Source organism: Diplotaxodon limnothrissa, linkage group LG20 (assembly GCF_057381915.1).
Source record: "Diplotaxodon limnothrissa isolate DT_005_m linkage group LG20, D_limnothrissa_male_GT1.1, whole genome shotgun sequence".
NCBI classification, from domain to species: domain Eukaryota; kingdom Metazoa; phylum Chordata; class Actinopteri; order Cichliformes; family Cichlidae; genus Diplotaxodon; species Diplotaxodon limnothrissa.
In genome coordinates, this window is record NC_140615.1 from 18792926 (window position 1) to 18813542 (window position 20617).

The 20617-nt window shown below is 41.0% G+C and overlaps 1 protein-coding gene across 4 annotated transcripts in view; it reads right to left on the minus strand.

Moving 5' to 3' along the window:
* Nucleotides 1-1287: 1287 nt before the first annotated feature.
* The window catches only part of myt1b (myelin transcription factor 1b), a 45525-nt gene continuing 26195 nt past the window's right edge, over nucleotides 1288-20617 (minus strand). For 2 of the 4 annotated variants that reach the window (XM_085343790.1, XM_085343792.1), the window contains 13 exons: nucleotides 19521-19771; nucleotides 18190-18377; nucleotides 15938-16192; nucleotides 15198-15352; nucleotides 6688-6750; nucleotides 6233-6301; nucleotides 4484-4546; nucleotides 4102-4182; nucleotides 3299-3520; nucleotides 2630-2721; nucleotides 2350-2453; nucleotides 1566-1709; nucleotides 1288-1431 (listed from right to left, as the gene is read on the minus strand). In XM_085343790.1, coding sequence (XP_085199916.1) covers nucleotides 1288-1431; nucleotides 1566-1709; nucleotides 2350-2453; nucleotides 2630-2721; nucleotides 3299-3520; nucleotides 4102-4182; nucleotides 4484-4546; nucleotides 6233-6301; nucleotides 6688-6750; nucleotides 15198-15352; nucleotides 15938-16192; nucleotides 18190-18377; nucleotides 19521-19771 — 1831 coding nt within the window. Of the gene's footprint in view, nucleotides 1432-1565; nucleotides 1710-2349; nucleotides 2454-2629; nucleotides 2722-3298; nucleotides 3524-4101; nucleotides 4183-4483; nucleotides 4547-6232; nucleotides 6302-6687; nucleotides 6751-15197; nucleotides 15353-15937; nucleotides 16193-18189; nucleotides 18378-19520; nucleotides 19772-20617 lie in introns of all 4 variants that reach the window. The other 2 variants (XM_085343791.1, XM_085343793.1) reach the window with 2 other exon arrangements.

Sequence of the window (20617 nt, forward strand, 5' to 3'; positions counted from 1 at the left end):
GCCATATCAGTCAATTTCTTTCATATTAAATAAATAATAAATACATACTTTCTTTTTGTTTTCATCTCCTCATCTGTGTTTTTTTTAATGTAACAGAAAGAACACAAACAAAATAAAAACGAGGAAAACAAGAGCAACAAGCCAAAAAAATATTTTTTTTTACTGTAAAATTATCAAAAAAAATTTGAGTCTATTATAAAATATTTGCACTTAAAAAGGATTTTTAAAAAGTACTCCAAAACAAACTATGCCTTGTCATTTATCTATATAGACTTTTAAAATATTGACGTACGACATCTGCAAATTGCTTTTTGACCTTGATAATCAGTAAAGATGCATTTGTATGTGTGTGTTTCACTAAACAAAGTTAATAAATAGATTGCTTCAAATAAATAAACCTCAATAACATAAATGGCAATAAGTTACAATTTAAAAGTTCACAGGTATAAATAATTCATATATAACAATAATTATTGTACCACAAAAACTAGTCATTGAAATGAAGTGCAATTCCTAGGCTGATAAGTACTATAGATATGACTAACTGAATTCGAAATGTGTGCACACTATTACTATCATTTTATTGGGGGGGGGGGGGTGGCTGCAGCGTTTAAATCTAACTCGCGACCTTGCTCGATGAGGTTTTTTTTCCCCACTGATGATTGCTGCAGTAATACCACCAAGCAAACGCACATTCAGTTTGGTGCATGCCGGGGGGTGTGATGCGAGTATGGTTGTGGATCAGAGAGATTTTCAGAGCCGCAGATGCTTGCCATTGAGAATGCTACAGGAGACAGTGGCGTTGGGAGTCTTCTGCTCCAGTTAGTGTTCCTCTTCCTGTCTCCGGGCTCTGGTGAGCAATACTCGAGCCTCGCCTGTCTCAGTGTTCCGGCCGAGGAGAAATGCTAAAAAACTGACTGACCAGTTGCGAAACCCTCTCCGAAAAACAGTTAAGGACACAAAAGAGACAACAGGTAAACATACAGTATATTTAAACCCCCAGATACAGCTTCTAGTAACATGGATCTTATTCTGGTTCCTCCTTTGAATCCCAGCAGCAGCATGATGTGGATTTTGGTCCGCGTCACTTTTCTTCAACAGAGTGCTCCCTGGGTTGATTTTTTTAAGTTGCCATTTACTTAAATAACCTGAATTCCCTTTTTTTGTTTTTGAATCATATTTCGATATATCATAGAGCTTTTCAACCTCTCTCCTTCCTGACTCCACCTCCACCGTGTTCTCCGCACTTTGGGACAGTTTGCGTTCTCCATTTGTATGTGTGGAGCCTCAAACCTTGATGCCCTTCACAGCTTTGTTGATGCTCTCCAGCAGAGCCTTGTTCTCGGGGCTCTGGAAGCAGTCCTTGTTGGTGTACATGTCAGTCAGGGTGCTGATGTATCTGTCAAAGTTCTGCTCTGTGATTGGCTCCTGCTGTGGTGCAAATGAAAACCAATCTCAACTGAGGGGGGCAAACAGAAACAAGGCTCCACACGCTCTTCAGCGCACCAGATTTGCCTTCAAACAAATGCACAATCAATGACAACAGGGTGTGAATGCGGACTTACCATGTGCGGCAGACGGATATTAGCCAGGCTGCGGATGAGGGCTCGGCTCAGACCAGACAGCTCCATGAACAGAGCCTCATTCTGCTCCTCAATCATCTTATTCTCGTGCTCAATGCTTTTCAGGTTCTTCTCCATAGAGGAGATCTGCAACGCACAGCAGCAGACCATCAGCAAATGTTTTAATATTCAACTAGAAATTCATATCTATTTAATAACAGCTGTGGTGACTGGCAATGTAGTGGCCATAGTCCAGACATTATACAGACATTTTTGTCTTCTCTAGTGGCTCGCACCATCTTCATTGTTCCTGGGTCCACAAATCTAATGTTGGTTCCAGTTCAACATTGCAAGTAACCAGTCAGATTGTAGCGATGACATAATTTTGGGATGTGGAAACACCATGCATCACACATCACAACAATGTGATTGGTCAGATGCAGTACTGATACTGGACAATTTTTACCCATCTTTAAAGTGTCCTGCTGCCTGCAGTGCTCTTTAGAGTCTTAACTGCAGAAACTGTAATCCTGGTAAAAGACGTTCCAGATAAATATCCTCCTAAAATTATAGTTCTCTATTCATTCTCAACAGTGTCATGCTTATGAAACCAAGGTTTCATAAGGTGGTGACAGTGATCAATAATTACTTTATCTCTTTTGCAAGAGACTGGCTAAGGTAGGCAGTACTGCTGTTGCATGGAGAAACTATAGCTCCTCGAGAAAACAAGAGCATACACTGAAGATCACACTAAAGGGGAAAAAAAACCCCAACAACAAACACACACCTGAGTCTGCAGGTTGACCATGTCAGCCTCCATTTCATTGTTGGATTCATTAAGGTCATTAATCTCTTTGTTGAGCTGCTTGATGTCCTCATCATTGTCCAAAACTAAAGGAGAGGCGAAGAGAAAAGCACGTTTTGCAAAAAAAAAAAACCCCAAAAGAAAACAGAAAAAAAACTCTATTCTAACATTGGCATTTTTATTATTTGACTCAGTAACAAGGGGGGGGGGGGGGATTTTCCGCTCAGTAAACACATAGATTTTTCTTAATTAACCATCGTACCATCACTGGCTCTGAACTTAGTGCTCAGATAGTCTTCTGTAGGGAACTTGGCCTTCTTCTTAGCATACAAAGCTCTGGGGCATCCTGAGAGGCTGAAATGAAATTCAGAGAGGGTCAAATTTAACATTACATCTACATAAAGAACATTATAAGTTACAGTGGCATGTGTTAGTTATATACTGCTGCTATGGGGGAAAAGCTTAGCCTAGAAAAATAACTGGAAACGGCAAGACAGACTATTTAACACATGGTGAAAACATCTCAATATTCTTATTTAACTTTCGACAAAGCAAATAAATATTTCCAAAGTGTTCAAGTGCTCATCTTTAACTATCAAGCTGTAAATTAGCTTAACTTAGAATAAAGACTTGACTACGTTTAAATCAGTTTAAAGTTGAAAATGACCAACTTATGGGGTGTTTACAGAGATTTGCGTATTCTTCTTTGGGTCAGACATAGCGATTTAAAAATATAGTATCAAACTGAAGCTTTACATTTTAGCATTTGTGATACATTTTTAAAAGAGATAACTAAATAACTAAAATATCCACACATTAAAAAAGAGAGATTCAGAGATACTTGGCCGTTGGCTGCATTTTATAAAATCTGAATTCCTCATTTAATCGATTTGTTTCAAATTTGAAGATACTGATCAAAGCCTAACCTTACCTGCGGTGTGTGAGGAAACTTCCGTTAGCATGTCCAGAGCCATCACAACCTGGGGTGGGGCAGGTTGGACCCTCTGTCTTGAAGGCCTTCCAGTTGAATGGCGTGCCATTCAGAAGACCCTCCTTTTGTCTACGGGCCGCCAGCGGGCACCCGTAAGCGCTACGATGTGTGGCGTACTTTCCACTGATGTGGCCCAGGCTGTCACAGCCCGGCACCGGACATCTGCAGAGAGCAGAGGTGGTAAGAAGAAGAAGAGAGGAGAAGAAAAAGTATGGAAGACAGGAAGCAGATACGGAAAGAAAGAGAATGACGGGGCACAAAGGTTAGACAAGGAGAATGCAAAAATGAAAGTAAAGCGAAAACTAAGATAATTCTTATCTTAAAAACTGAAAGGTTTTTAGCAGTTTTGCTAAATTCTGTATTGGACATATTATTACAATGCAAGATATTGCTGACAAATGAGCTATTACAATTTGGTACATGCTTTCTCCACATACTGTTATATTAACAGTTTTGTGTGCAATATGAAGCCCATGTATTTCTTATGTAATAACAATGTACTCTGCAATAGTCTACCATGAATTATATTCAGAATCAGTATCTGCAGTAAGTGTATTTTCCCATGAGTAAGTTGATTCAGTTACGGGGACAGATCACTACCTCTGCATATGATTCACAGTGACTTTCCTCTCTTTCTTTCTCTGTCTCTCTCTCTCTCTCGCTCTCTCTTTCCTTTATTGCATTTTAGTTTTACCGTCAGTCATGCTAAAAGCAGACGTTATGACTTTCTGAGCGGTACGAACTTTAAAAGCTCGGAGTCCTCCTGGTTGTCCTTGGCAGGAGTTTTAATTCCACTTTTCTTGGCACGCGGGCACCCAGAGAGACTGAAAACAGAAAGTATGGAGTTGATAACATAGGGCTGGAAAGAAAAGGTCTGGTGAAGTGATTACTTAATAAAGGAAGAGAACATGGTAAGGAAGAATAATTTTACAGAGGTTCTTCAACCAAATGACAAACCAAATCCATTGAAAAACGCCTAATATGGATGAAAATAGGATTATGTGTATGTGGTGCCTGTCTAATCTATCGTGAACTGTCGCTAGGCCTCTCTGACTAGCTATACATATGTATGTTTGTGTATGTGTGTGTGTGTGTGTGTGTGCACGCGCATTTGTGTTCTGTTACCTTCTGTGTGAGGCATAGTTTCCTGTGATGTGACCTGAGCCGTCACATCCGGGAGTGGGGCATCTAGGGAAAAAAAACAAAGCAATGTTCAAAGTTAGGCAGAAAAAATTAACACAGGGAGTTTTCACAACTGAAAACTGAGGTTTACTATTTATCTGCTTAATCTTAAACAAACGATCACAATGTGTATATTCAATTCAGTTCCGTTTTATTGATATACTGCCAAATCACAACAATAGTCACCTCAAGGCCCTTAATATTGTAAGGCCCTAAAACAATACAGCAAAACCACATCAATCAGATGGCCCCCTGTGTGCAAACACTTTGGCAACAGTGAGAAGGAAAAACTCCCTTTTAACAGGAAGAAACCTCTGGCAGAACCAAGCTGAGGGAGGGGCTGAGAGAGGTGTCTCCCAGATTCACCCACCCTTGAAACCTTGAGACACTAAAAGTCTAGCTGTTGTTTTAGACTCCCTTGGTACCGTCAGCTCATGAATGGCACACAGCTTTCTCAGCTGCGCCTCACAAAATCAGAAATCATATTTCTTAGCCATTGCAATACAACTTTCATTCTAAAAGTGACCTAATCTGCTAACATGGAAGAGTATAGTTTCAGAACCACACATCAACGCCGCTCTTTTCTCTCTTCTCTTTCCACTCGCCCCTTCCAGACCGGGTCTGCCTGAGGCGTCTTCATGTTAAAAGGGAATTCTTCTTTCCCACTGTTTCTAAGTGCTTACACATAGTTGTCTGATCTTTGAGGTTCTCTGTCTAATCTTTCATTATTATTATTATTATTATTATTATTATTATTATTATTATTATTATTATTATTATTAATAATAATAATAATAATAATGTTGTTGTTGTTGTCTTTACAATAATAATGAACACTTGCTGTGAAGTGGTGCTATATAAATGTAATTGTAATGACCAAGAAGTTGCTTCTGTTCATAGATGTTGTGTTTTCAGTGGGAGAAATGTTTATTTTCATCTAAGTGACTATTTCAGTCAAACACCAAAGATCTTGTCTAGTCCTGTCTTTCAAATAAGGCCCATGGTCAAAATTAATCCACTGATCTTAAAAAAATAAAATAAATTCAGCCCTTTTTTCCCTTCTAGGCTTCAGTTTCCTCCTTTCTGATACGCACACAAAAAACTCTCTCTGGACTCTGGTTTAGTTCTGAGTGATCATCATTGAACACATATCATCCCAATCCTGCCCAGCCATTTACACCTTGTATTTGTATTAGAACTGATTTTAGGATTTTATAGATCTATAATTTTTTTTAATGTATTTTTTTTATATTTGTCAGCTGCTTTTCAGCTTACCTGTGTATAATTGTATAACTGTGTTATAATTGATTTATTGCTTGTTTTAGTATTTATCAATTACATTGATAATTTGCATTTTGTATTGTATTGTAAGCTCTGATTTCACCGTGCTATATGAAAAAGTTATTCTAGCTTTCCAGGCTCTTTGCCATTCGAACACACCCGGTATCTGTACATGTTGAGCTGTGAAAAGCCTTTGTAAGTTTCATTCACATTTACATGAAGTAATTGAAGTGAAAGCAAGCACAGACATAGGAAAAACCACCATGACAGATGCAGCGGTAGCACAGAAAGCAGCCAGCAACAATAGATAAGTTAACGTCAGCAGAATGAAGTGCTGTGGTGCTGGACAGTGTCAGTAGCAGTGAGCTGAAGTGGCAGCGAAAAGGCAGTGAAGGTGTAGAGCAGACATACTTGAGTTCAGGGGTGTGGGCCGCCATGAGGGACCGAAGGCTCTTATCAGCGAGAGGACACCCAGACAGACTGAGAGAGAAAAGACAGGCAGAGGAAGAGAAGGACGAAAAGGGGGGAAGCAAGGGGTGAGAGGGGGTTGAAAGGAGAGAGGAGAAAGATGTGAGTAAAGGGAAATCAAGAATGCAAGGCATACCAAGGTCATTTAGCAAGAAGAGGACAGACAGCAAGAAGTAAATTACTGATGCATATCAAAGTCAATGACCGTCTTTGCTTCCTGGGCTCACGCTACATTATTGCCTCTGGCATGTCAGGATCAAATAAAATGTTTGAATTAGTCTCGGTGTGCCGGCTTTGGAGTGAGAAGCAGAGGGAGAGTCTCAGTAGATCTAACATTTCATGTACAAGCTTATATAGAAAGCAGCAGTGCACACTAGTGCCCGAATAAGCCTACATACCTGCGATGGGACGCATAGTTCCCAGTGATGTGGCCGCTGCCATCACAGCCAGGTGTTGGACACCTGCAGAGGGGACAGACACGCAGTTAGCAGTGGCAGAAGGAGAAAGCGACAACTTTAGGGATTAGATGTACAAAGTTATTTTTTATAAAGGAAAAACAGAGGCTGATCATACACCTATATTCACGGCAAATATGTACATAGAGTTTACATAGAAGGTCGTTAGTTGTAAGGTTCCCATAAATACCTGGGGGTAGTACATTTGTACACACTCTGATGGAACGATCAGAGTGTCACTACCCTTCTCACAAAGCACCAGACGTTCAGGGATGATTTTTATCCCGGTTGGCTGGTCATGGCCTTAAACTCACATCCACAGAACATCTAAATGTGGTTGAAAATTGCAATATGAAAAGTCATCTTTTCAGGATGTTACAACAAACTAGTTTCAACCTAATTTCACTAATAGCCCACTGAGCAATTTTCTGTTTATCAGAGCTTTAAAAGACGTCTAAATGGTACATGCTAAAACAGGGTTACATGTGGTTCAAGGGTCAATGTTTAGTAGATTTCTACATCACACCGAGCAGGTTGTTTGTTTTTTTCCAGAGCAAATACATGTGTCTGTGTGTTCTAACTTTAATAATTGATTAACAAAGGATTGCGGCCAGACTATCACGCAACATTCTCTCTCTCTCTCTCTCTCTCTCTCTCTCTCTCTCTCTCTCTCTATATATATATATATATATATATATATATATGTATATATATATATATATATATATATATATATATATATATATATATATATATATATTGCTTAGAATTGTACAAGATCAACAGGACCCTAAGAGCCTTCATCAGGAACTCAATGGGGATGTGGCGTACAACACTAGAGGCCAACTCCAAGCCCATAGCACAAGTCACCATCAAGTGCGGGATCTACCAAGGAGATGCTCTGTCTCCACTGCTGTTCTGCATAGGCTTGAACCCCCTCAGTGAGGTCATTAACAAGACTGGCTACGGATACAGACTACGGAATGGAGCAGTTGTCAGCCACCTCCTGTACATGGATGACATCAAGCTGTATGCCAAGAATGAATGAGACATCGATTCACTGATCCACACTACCAGGCTATACAGCAATGACATTGGAATGTCGTTCGGACTGGAGAAGTGTAGTCGAATGGTAACAAAGAGAGGGAAGGTAGTCAGAACTGAGGGGATTGAACTACCAGAAGGCCACATTGCAGACATAGAGGACAGTTACAAGTACCTGGGGATCCCGCAGGCAAATGGGAACCATGAAGAGGCCGCTAGAAAGGCTGCAACCACCAAGTACCTGCAGAGGGTCAGGCAAGTCCTGAGGAGTCAGCTGAATGGTAAGAACAAGATCCGGGCTATCAACACGTACGCCCTGCCCGTGATCAGGTACCCTGCTGGGGTAATAGGCTGGCCAAAGGAGGAGATAGAAGCCACTGACATAAAGACAAGAAAGCTCCTTACCATGCATGGAGGGTTTCACCCCAAGTCCAGCACCCTGAGGCTGTACGCTAAGCGGAAGGAAGGGGGCCGGGGACTGGTGAGTGTCAGCACCACAGTCCAGGATGAGACAACGAACATCCAAGAATACATTGGGAAGATAGCCCCAACTGACCGAGTGCTCAGTGAATACCTCAGGCAGCAGAAACCCAAGAAAGAGGAGGGAGACGAGGAACCATCATGGAAGGACAGGGCCCTGCACGGTATGTACCACCGGCAGATAGAGGAGGTGGCTGATATCCAGAAATCCTACCAGTGGCTGGACAAAGCTGGACTGAAAGACAGCACAGAGGCACTAATCATGGCAGCACAAGAACAAGCTCTGAGTACAAGATCCATAGAGGCTGGGGTCTATCACACCAGGCAAGACCCCAGGTGCAGGCTGTGTAAAGATGCCCCAGAGACAATCCAGCACATAACAGCAGGGTGCAAGATGCTAGCAGGCAAGGCATACATGGAACGCCATAACCAAGTGGCCGGCATAGTGTACAGGAACATCTGTACCGAGTATAACCTGGAAGTCCCAAGGTCAAAATGAGAGATGCCCCCAAGGGTGGTGGAGAATGACCGAGCTAAGATCCTGTGGGACTTCCAGATACAGACGGACAAAATGGTGGTGGCTAACCAACCGGACATAGTGGTGGTAGACAAACAGAAGAAGACGGCCGTAGTGATCGATGTAGCGGTTCGGAATGACAGCAATATCAGGAAGAAGGAACACGAGAAGCTGGAGAAATTCCAAGGGCTCAGAGAAGAGCTCGAGAGGATGTGGAGGGTGAAGGTAACGGTGGTCCCCGTTGTAATCGGAGCACTAGGTGTGGTGACTCCCAAACTAGGCGAGTGGCTCCAGCAGATCCCGGGAACAACATCGGAGATCTCTGTCCAGAAGAGCGCAGTCCTGGGAACAGCTAAGATACTGCTGGGTGTTTTTATATATATATATATATATATATATATATATACAACACCCAGCACGCCCCTGCGGGCGGTTTATCCTTCAAGCTCGGGTCCTCTACCAGAGGCCTGGGAGCTTGAGGGTCCTGCGCAGTATCTTAGCTGTTCCCAGGACTGCGCTCTTCTGGACAGAGATCTCCGATGTTATTCCCGGGATCTGCTGGAGCCACTCGCCTAGCTTGGGAGTCACCGCACCTAGTGCTCCGATTACCACGGGGACCACCGTTACCTTCACCCTCCACATCCTCTCGAGCTCTTCTCTGAGCCCTTGGTATTTCTCCAGCTTCTCGTGTTCCTTCTTCCTGATATTGCTGTCATTCGGAACCGCCCCTATAACCCCGGCGGAAGGGGCTACATGAATAGGATGAGGGACCTATGGATATATATATATATATATATATATATATATATATATATATATATATATATATTAGGGGTGCAACGATATTCGTATCTATATTGAACCGTTCGATACAGTGCTTTCGGTTCGGTACGCATATGTATCGAACAATACAACATTTGTAATTTATTTTATCAACTTTCCTTCTGACGATGCTGTCTGTGTTGAGCGCTCAGTGAATCTGCGTTCGACTACTCCGCCTAGGCTGCACTGTCGAGCGCAGATCCACTGAGCGCTCAACACAGACAGCATACTCAGAAGGAAGAGCGCAGGGCAAGCTAGCGAGACAGAAGTTAAGCTCTCCTTGCAACATGGACCTCCCCCACCCTCATTCAGATCTGGCATTTGGAATTATTTTGGTTTTCATGTGACGTATGACCCTGAAGGTAAGCGAGTCATGGACTAAAGTAAAACAGTACGTTGGATGTGCCATGCAATGCTCAATTACATGGGTGGGAAACTAGTGTGTTAGCGCAGTTAGCTCGTTAACGTGTTGGCTGTCTAGCCCCATGCACGGGGCGATCGGCGGTAGCTCGTTAACGGAGATTTGCCGTGTTGTGGCGTTAAGGTCATTTCAACGAGATTAACCTGAAAGCACTAGTGGGAACACAACGAATATGACTGCACATTTACGCCGACATCATCCTAGTGCAAAGACAAAAACAACAAGCATGCTACTAACTTTAGCCGAGTCATTTAGACAGCTGTTAGCACATGATTCTCCTTATGCTGCTGAGAATATAGCCCAGAAGAAGCGGATAGTATAGCTTTTATTTTGGAAAGAGACATTTCTCTGTAATAAACTCTCTTTTCCAAAGATGAGTGATTCCTCAATCAGATACAGGGCTTGCAATATCGCTAGCCCGAAAGTATCGAACCGAACTGAACCGAACCGTGAATTTTGTGTATCGTTGTACCCCTAATAAATAAATAAATAAATATATATATATATATATATATATATATATATATATATATATATATATATATATATATATATATATATATATTTTTTTTTTTTTTTTTTTTTTTTTTTTTTTTTTTGCAAGCTTTTTTGTGCGAGTCTCTGGACAGTCAGAACGGTGGTATAGTGGTGAGTATTACTGGCTCAACATGAGAAAGTTCTGCTAGTCAACAGAAATCTCTTCTTTAACTTTTATTTAGAACTAAAAGGATGTCTTTTTCTACATCCCTTTTCACTGATCTTTGTACTGAACTGTAGGGATGGCAAAAAAATCACTACAGCACAGTATCGATATACACAGCAAATTCAAAAGTGTTAAATTTTTTGGTGTTAATAGTCTCCTTGCAAAAGTAGAGTTAATTTTACTCTAAGCAGAGTCACATTCTTTTAATGTATCTCTGAGGTGTAAAATGATAGTAGTTAAAATCGAGTGTTAAAAATGAGTGTTTCTCTGTCAAATCTGGAGGTGTTAAAATGGAAACATTAACTCTTGACCTCTTAACTCTGAACTCCTACAGGGGCTATGACACCAATAGAGTAAATTCACAGACTCCGCCCCCAGCACGGCTCCAATCGAAGCTGAAGTGAAGCCGTTTCAGAACATTTTGCTCTACATATTTGAGTTGTTTGCCATGCTTGGTAAGTCATTTTTTCAAAGATTGTTTCAATTATTATTATGAGCTTTTACTTCTGTGGCTCTTTGGAGTTGAGACAAAGCTGTGTGAAAGGCATTAGCCATGTTGCTCGGTGATAGCATAATATTCTGTTTTAGCTAGCTGAAAGGTATTGTCTGCGGGCAAATACCACAGCCTTGAAAAAAAGCTTGCATGTGAATTTTCAGTCAAACTTTTGGTCAAATACACCTAAAACAATGTCTAGAATGTGAAATGTTGGTATAATGGTGCTACTTGAAGCCTGAAAACGATCGCCCATAAAAAAAAAAAAAAAACACGAGCAAACAGCAGTAGCTGACGTCCTGACTGGATTCTACGTTAGCATATTCCCTCCAGAGTTTTGTGCACACGGTTTAGGTAAAAATGAAAAAGGTTGAGGTTTTACATTTAGTTCAGTATTACCTGTTGCCTGTGTCTTTGTCTTTTGGGAAAATACTTTACACAAGTAATGGCTCAAAGAGGATTCCTTTTTCTTTTTTTTTTTTACTGTGCTGCAATTGTTTACTGGATTATTTGTGCCATTAATTAGTGTCAACTAATTTTTATTCAATCTCCGCACAGGATATGCTTGTGAAGATGGAATATGGGGGAGAGCAGAAGTGCGTTGAAGTTCCACAAAGTGATGAATGAAGGACATGCATATTGTATTGAAGAAATAAGTGATGAGAATGCTGTTATTTGCATTTACCATGTCAGACCTTTTGATAAACAAAATTCTAATGAAAGTGAGAACATGTATACTGTTACATCTTTCAGAAAATGTTTTGAAATTGTGGTGCACAGTTCAGAATAAATGTTTTTCAAAAACCATTGCGTCTTTTTAGTAAATGTTTATTTCCAAAAGAAATTTCTAGAAGTTCAGAACAGTAAAATTCCCGCTTTTTAGAATGAATTAGAAGATAACTCTTACGTAGTTAAACTAAAATACTCTTTGAGAGCTAATATATAAACTCTTAACACCAAGTGTTAAATTATCAACTCCAGACAGATTTGGTGTTTAACACTAAATCAGAGTTAACGTACCAACTCTCCAAAAAGAGTTAAATTAACACTCTCTGGTGTGGACCCATATAGACACTTTAATAGTGTTGAAATCAAATCCGACAGTGTTAATTTGGACATGCTGGATTTGCTGTGTAGGAACACTAAACATTGATATTTTTTATGAAATTAATTAAAATACCATGGGAGCACTATGAACAAGAGTGCTGATTAAATGTGAAGATATGTTAAAACCGAAAAACCACCACTTAGCTTGACAAAGCTACCTCATAACGAAGTGCAAGTTTATGGTTTTAGTCACACGAGTAAAAAATACAACATCAACCTTTGTGCATCTACAAAAAAGATCAGTGACTTGTGACTATAGTGAATTTTGTCACATTTGGTGATCAGTTGCAACTCATAGTGATGGCTTGAGGGTGTTGATTGCAAGGTGATTGGATTGCACAGGTTGCCTGATAGGAGGCTACATTTCTACAAGCAGTCTGCAATCACTCTCAGAGAGATTGTCAAAGATTTGCAAATAACTGCTATTAAATGTATACATTTATAAATTCAGACAGATTGCCAGCATGTTGCCATCAGTCTGAATGAGTCTGTCAATGAACACAACGCGAGGGGCCTCAACTCTGGTTTTGTTCTGCTTATATTCCTATGAAACAGAAACGTTACAGTTAAATGTGAATTTCTGTCTATTTAGACAGCAAATGGATATGTGATTTATCACAGTTAATTGCTGTTTTATCAAAAACAGATTTCATGTAATTGCCAACTTGACCTCATTCAACTGTAAACTGGTAGCAGATTGATAGCAGACTGACTCTTATAACAATTTATGGCAGGTTTTAGTGACAGTGTTGTTTTGCTGCAAAAAGAAAAAACATATTCAATAAAACAGATATTGACAAAGTGTAAATTTGAGGGAATATTTTGTAGTTTTAAAAAGGTGATAAATTACAGTATATGTTATTGCAGTAATCAGGATGCAAAATGTTAAAAATCACAGTAATACTGTAACTGAACCCTGACTCCTCCCTTAGTAATGCTGCAATTATGATGCATTGAGTATTTTTTCCTCACCTTTCTCCCTCACTATGTGTTAATAGACCTCTCTGCATTGAATCATACTTGTTATTAATATGTGGCTCTCTTTCAGAGCATGTATTTCATCCTGTCTCCCTTCTCTCTCCCCAACCGTTTGCAGCAGATGGCCCCGCCCCTCCCTGAGCCTGATTCTGCTGGAGGTTTCTTCCTGTTAAAAGGGAGTTTTTCCTTCCCACTGTCACCAAAGTGCTTGCTCATAGGGGATCTAATGATTGTTGGGTTTTTTCCTCTGTATGTATTAAAGTAGGGTACTTTACAATGTAAAGCACCTTGAGGTGACTGTTGTCGTATAAATAAAAGTGAATTGAATTGAATTGAATTAACCTTGAGTTCAGTTGAGATATTATGATATTGTTGGGTATGTATCGATTCCCTCTACTAACATAAAGAGAAAACTTTTTCATTTTTTAGCCAAATCTCAACATCATGTCTAATAAAATCTTCTTCTTCTATTTCCTTTAAATTAGTTTTTTATGATTATTTCTTAACCTGGGTTGATGTAATTAAGCACATATAATCTTATGTCTGTGAAGGTTCTCAGTCATCCAGGTCATCGTAGTCAAAGGAGCTTGCAAAGAAAAGCACCTGGGTCAAAATCAAGACACAAGAAGTGGAATCCTTCACTGCGCACATTAACTCTGTGGATAAAAACATCAAGTTCACCAGGGAAGACACAAAGGACAACTGTTTGCCTTTCCTGGACTGCGCTGTGCACATTGAAGAGAATGGCAACCTCAACATCGAAGTTTACCGGAAGCCCACACACACGGACCAGTACCTCCTGTTCGACTCCCATCACCCTCTGGAACACAAACTTGGAGTAATTAGGACCCTACACCACCGGGCAGAACATGTTCCCTCTAAGCCTGAAGGAAAAAAGAAGGAACACACACATGTAAAGGAAGCACTCAAAAGGTGCGGCTATCCTAAATGGGCATTCTTAAAGTCAGCAAAGAGGCACAGAAAAGAAGATCAGACACCAGCGAGGGAGGATAAGAAGGACAGACGCAACAACATTGTCATCCCCTATGTAGCCGGTGTATCAGAGAAACTCAGGAGAGTTTTCTCCAAGCATGACATCCCAGTGTATTTCAGACCCAGCAACACGCTCAGACAAAAACTGGTTCACCCGAAAGACAAAATGCCAAAACACAGACTTAACAATGTGGTGTATGCTGTACAGTGCAGCGAGGAATGCCCAGACCTCTACATTGGAGAGACCAAACAGCCACTTCACAAGCGCATGGCACAACACAGAAGAGCCACCTCCACAGGACAAGACTCAGCAGTCCATCTGCATCTTAGGATAAAGGACACTCTTTCGAGGATGCCAATGTTCACATTTTGGACAGAGAGGACAGATGGTTTGAAAGAGGAGTGAAAGAAGCCATCTATGTCCACTGTGAGCGACCATCTTTGAACAGAGGCGGGGGTTTACGACACCAACTCTCTGCCATCTATAATCCAGTTTTGAGATCCCTTCCCAGACGCCTTAACGCCCACTCACATCCTGGGCCATCTGACCTCAGGAATTCGCATGATAAGGTGGGGCCAGGTTTCACAATGAACTCACCCGAAACTCTGGCTGATTGGGACCCACGCCCAGTTTCACACCTTGGCTCAGGCGATTAGAGGATCATCAGGGGGTCCTTTTGTCCCTCTGTGGGGGGATACTCCCACTAGGTTTATATCTGGGACTCTCCACCATTTGACCTTAGAACTGAAGAAGCTTCTCGGATGAGAGGTGAAACGTCTTCAAGCAACTTAAAGAAGTCCAGACGCTTTTCTTTGCAAGCTCCTTTGACCACATATAATCTTGTTACCCATCAGGATATAAGAATGACTTCTAACTCATTGCCTTATTACTTACGAGAGCAACTCCTTCTTGCTATCTTTGGGCTGAAATTTGACCTTGAAGCTTGGGGTTGTGACCTCTCCTGGGTATTTCCTTTCCTCTAGGCAATCCTGCATCATGTCACAGTCCTCTGGTTCGGATGAGACGTACGACTGGCCGGTATGCTCCATCTGAAAAGTGATTAACACACTGGTAAATCCACTGCAGGCCTTTTGCTCTTTAAATTGTGGCTTGACCTATTATCTGAATTTAGTTTTTTAAATATCTGCTTCCAGGTAATAGTTTGCTATTGTATATCTGAATGCAAGCAAAGAAACTTTGCAAACACCATGTGCACACAATCCTCTTTTATTCTTTTGCAGACAAGTGATGTTTCCAAATGCAGAGTGTCCTCATAAAAAATTAACATTCAAGGCCCTTTATATTTCTTTTGAAAAAGTTCAAAGGAGTAAAAATTAGCATATGCCAAATCCAGGATGGTGCAATGCACCTGACACACTACCTCTGTTACACAGTGCAATGTTTTAACTGTACAGTAACTCTCACATTTCAGTGAAATAAATGAATAATACAAAGAGGAAAAGGGAATTACACAAAGACAAAGTGATGTAAACAATTAAGAGTTTTTCATTCAAAAGGCTTAGGGGGAATTTTGTCTGTTGTTATTTATGTCGCAATATCTCCTCTGTGAGTAACATCTGAGGAAATACACCGTGTTTGGAGCTCGTACTTTTGTTCTGTCTAATTGTACTGACCTCGTCCATTTCCTCCTCTCTTTGACGGTTAGGTTTGGTGTAATCCAGAGGTCCCTCCCAGTCCTCCTGCTTGTAGGTGTGTATGCTTGGTGATGTCATCCCGCTGTTTCCACCATGATGCAGTGAGGAAGAGGAGGAGGAAGGGTCTGGAGACCGAACGCCGGGGCTCGTCCCAGACAGACTTCCCTCTCGTTTAATGGGTTTTTTCATGCTCAGGTCCAGGGTGCCGTTCTCATCCACTTCAATGTCCATTTCCTGGAGACAATGCAACAGGAATTTATAGCTGAGCCTATGTTATTACCTGCTTATAAGTATCCTTGTAATTTTCAGTTGAGCCCCAATTTGAGACTTCAACAAATAAATAATTTTAGACAAGTGACAGTGAAGTACCAAATGAAAAATGATTAATAATATCCCTATATGCCCACTTTGAGGGTATACTACACACGAAATAGTCTGCTGAAATCTGCACTGAGATACCATTACAGTAGAATTTAATTGAGCTTTGGGCATACAGAACTTAGTCTTACACACATTCATGTCATTATTTGAAACTTTTGCCCTGTTTGAAACTTGAGTTTTAAAATATATTTGTTTTTATTGCAGCTCACTCTGTATATGAATGCAATTATGCTTTATTTCCTGTTAAAAACTTTGGAGCTCAGTGCATAATCTGGGAGAAAATTAATGGAGAAACACAGCTAACTAATACATCTAATTAAGTATTCTCAAATGTGAATAACTAATGCAGTCTCCTCTGGTGCACTTCACTGTATATGTGAGGCAGTCCTGTGTGATGATGATTGGGATTATTTTAATTACCCTCTTGAGCAGATTCTGATGCAGCGCTACATATCTGCCTGAATTCTAATTTCATATATTCTAAATAAAAACTGAACTTTCATGTGGAGAAATGTTGCTTTCGCTTCTACCTGCTTGTAAAACTGCCCTCGAGCCTGTATCAAACAAGCATTTTCACAGTCATGCACCAGAGTGACGGCCTCTTTCAGAGCACTACACACTCAAGTTCAGAACACCAGCCTCATCGCCTAAGCATGTTAGTCATGATATCTAATGTACTCTGGTGCCAACAGCACGAACACTGTGCTCCATCTCTCCATGCTTTATTATAGTTCTGGCAGGTGAAGAGAAACAGAAGGGTGAAAAGAGCAATGTTTTCAGCATTCATGTAAAATGGTGCTCATATGGGCTGGTCAAGGGCCAGAAAATTCAAAGGGTTAGGAGAAGAGGAGAGAAAATGGGAACAGTTCCCAGAAATGTCCCAGGTTGATAAGCTCAGTGTTCCAGTGTTTCAATATTGGATTTCAACTGGCTCCAACTCTGATTCCAGATCAGTCCCCAGTTGATCTGCACAGCTAAGGCATGCTCTTGGATCTGTGCCTTGCTGAACACCTTGCTCTGCTTTGCTGCCAGAGACATTAATTTTCACTTTTTATCTTCCTAAAAGCATGTCAGAAATCGAAAAATGATGAAGCAGTCACTTTCTCTCCTCTGTGAGGCAAAAAGGCTTTTAAAAATCACAATATGGGGGAAAGTGGAGCTCCTATTATACCTCCTGTGCACAGAAAAGAGAAAGAAAGTGAGGGAGATAGGGAACGAGCGAGGAACAGGGAGGCTTGCTTAGGGAGGAAGAGAGAAAGAGGGTAAAAGGACATGTGAGAAAGAAAATGATAGAAAGAGAGTGGGAGATCCGTCCAGCAGATAATGAAAAAAGGCTACCTGGTGGAAAAGTAATCCAGGCAACTGGCAGTCAGCCAAATTCAATAACAACATGAAAAGTGTGTGGGATGGAGGGATGAAACGATGAAAGAGGATGGGAGAGGTGATGCAACTGAATCTCAACACCATCCTGTTGCTGTAAACCAATGCCTCCTGATGATATATTCATGCAGAGTTGATGGAGAAAAAAAATGAGCGAGAGGAGAGGAGAGAAGAGGGGTGGAAAAGGCACACCCACTGCTATCTCCTCTCATCTTACCAGCTGTGGCCTGCAATGTTTCATCTGCACTACAATCAGATAATAAAATCTTTCTCTAAGTGTTTTGCAGAGAAGAACAAGGCAGTACTTTACGACAGTAAAACCATCTGTACTTGACTCCCTTCAAATTGAGTACATTTTTGATCATCGAAGAACTACCAAGTGATGATGAAACCAACTGTGCTGTTTTCATTCCAACTGTGCTCCTTTATAATGACTGGGAAAAAAACATTTGAAAAAATGGTGGGTTTACCTTGTTTTGGGGTTTGGTGCTAAGGTTCTCAGGTTTCTCCCAGCAGCGAGTAGACAGGTTAAGGATGGCAGTGGCAGCCATGTGAGCAGCTTCGGCATCATGGGCGTAGTCGTAGGCCAATGAGGAGCTTTTCCCATAACCGTGGAGGCTGAGACTAGGTGATGATGACTTGGGGAATGACGGCTTAGCTGCAGGGGGACAAAGGCACAAATCCCAAATTGGCTAATATTCTGGGAAAGTACTAAAACAAAAGGGGATTGAAAAAATATGTGCGCTCAAGAGAACCTTTGTGTTTTGCTAACACTCTACCTTCATTTTTCATGATTATTTTCTGCCCCACACTGCTGAAGCTTTTTAATTTAGCTGATTTTTTTAAATTAATATATTTCAATATATATTAAATAAAGATCAATCAATCAATCATCTTACGTTTCTGTATTTTTCAGAAATACATCTTCCTCACAGGACAGCCAATACAAACACATGATTTATAGAATATGATGCCAGACATTAAACAGATAAAAGTACTTAAAATGAGCTCAACCTTAAAAATATGCAGAAGTAATATTAAACCATCCAATACTGACGAGGAACATTTTTCTGCAGAATAATAATCTTTTAATTTGCTACTTCATGCACAGTTTTCCAATAATGCAGTTTTATGTGTACTGAGGTGCGTTCACTGGGTTTTATTGCTTCTTTTCTTAAAGGAGTATCCACCACTTGTCATTGTCATTTGGTAAAACAGCAGATATTTATTCAGCTACCATTCTTCAGCCATGAAGGAGTGCAGAATACGTCCACGCAGAGTGCAGACAGACAGCACAAATGGCACATGTTTATCTGATCCAATTTATCTTGTTATAAAGTTAAATAGCAGAGGAAGATGTTTTCGTTTGTGTGTGGCAATTGTCTCTGCTTGCCTTTCTGTAAAAGTCACTGCACACCACTGAGTCACAGCCACTGCTATGCATGCAGACAGGACAGAAATGGCAAACTGAGTGAAACAGTAACTGAAATTTGAACATTTGTCTCTCTCTTCTTTTCACTCATTTTGAAGAATAAAAGTCAGCCAAAGAGCCATGCTGGAGTAACATTTTCAAGAGCCTTAGAAAGGCCAACACTGAGAGCAAGAATTAGCACAAATGAACATATCACACTATCTCACATAGCAATGAGTGAATGGTTAGTAAATAACGTGGCCCAGATCTTCAGTTTTCTGTGTGGCTCACAGTGAATCCGGCTGCTGTAACCTAGCCACAGGTTTGCCTTATAGAAAAACAAATAAATAAATATGCACGATAGAGAAGAAGCCCGAGGTTCCCTCTTACTTTTGAAGGCTTTAGGTGAGGTTTCGCTGGTGGGCATCTTTGGAGCAAGCGTGCGCTTCCCGAACACTTGAGCATCGAAGCTTGCATAATCGAAGGACACCTTGGAGTACTTCTCCAGCTCCTTGGCCAAGTTGGCGCGAGGTGTGGAAGGTGCCATGTTGGGCCTGTAGCTCCCATACTGGGGCACCTCTAGCTGCTTCACAAAACACATGGGTCTGCAGGGGGGAGAGGGAGAGGACGTCAGGGTGGGGCTGGGGATTAAAGACAAAAATAAAAGCAGAAACAAGAGATGAGAAATAAAAAGAGGATTGATGCAATAAAAAGACACACACACATAAAAGCAAAACGGGGGAAGAAAAAGAGAATAAAAGAATGAGAGAAAAAGGTAGAATGAAACAGAAAGAGTGAAGACAGGAGCAATGGTGTACTTAGCGGGAGTGCAGCAGGATTAAAAGCTCTCTTATCAGCAGAGGGCACATTTGCATGTTGTACAGCACGGAATTTATGAGCTTTAAGCCCTCTCGTTTTCTGGAGAGCCCGGGCTTTTGTCAGACCTGTTGGCGTAAATCCACTGATAGACCAGGGGGAGGTGGAAGGGCATGGGGAGTGAGAAAGAAGAGAGAAGGGGGAGAAGAGAAGACTAGGAACCAAAGAAGGGGGAGTGGTGAAAGAGGAGAGACAGAGGAGGGGTAGGTTGGGGGTATAGAGCCTGGAGGAACAAAGTGACCTTACTCATTTTTTTTTTTACATCCCCTAACCATCTTATCCAAGCCCTCCACCCACTTTGGCCCAGCCCTATTTATTCTCCTCTGCACCAAAGCCTTTCCTCAGTGTTTTTCATTAATAGTCTACAAGACCTGGCCTGTAGTCATACTGCTGCAGCTGGGGTGGCCATCACATAGAAGCCCACTAATAATAAGTGTGCAAAGCAGAGCTACAACTGATCACAGGTGACTTTTTTCCATTTTATTAATTCAACATTGTTCCATTAAAACGAAGAATTCTGCAGCTCCACGTATAAGAGGCAAGGAAGCTCATTTGAATAACAATCTATAACAAAAAAACAAAGCAGGCCTTATTATGTTTTAATACTCGAT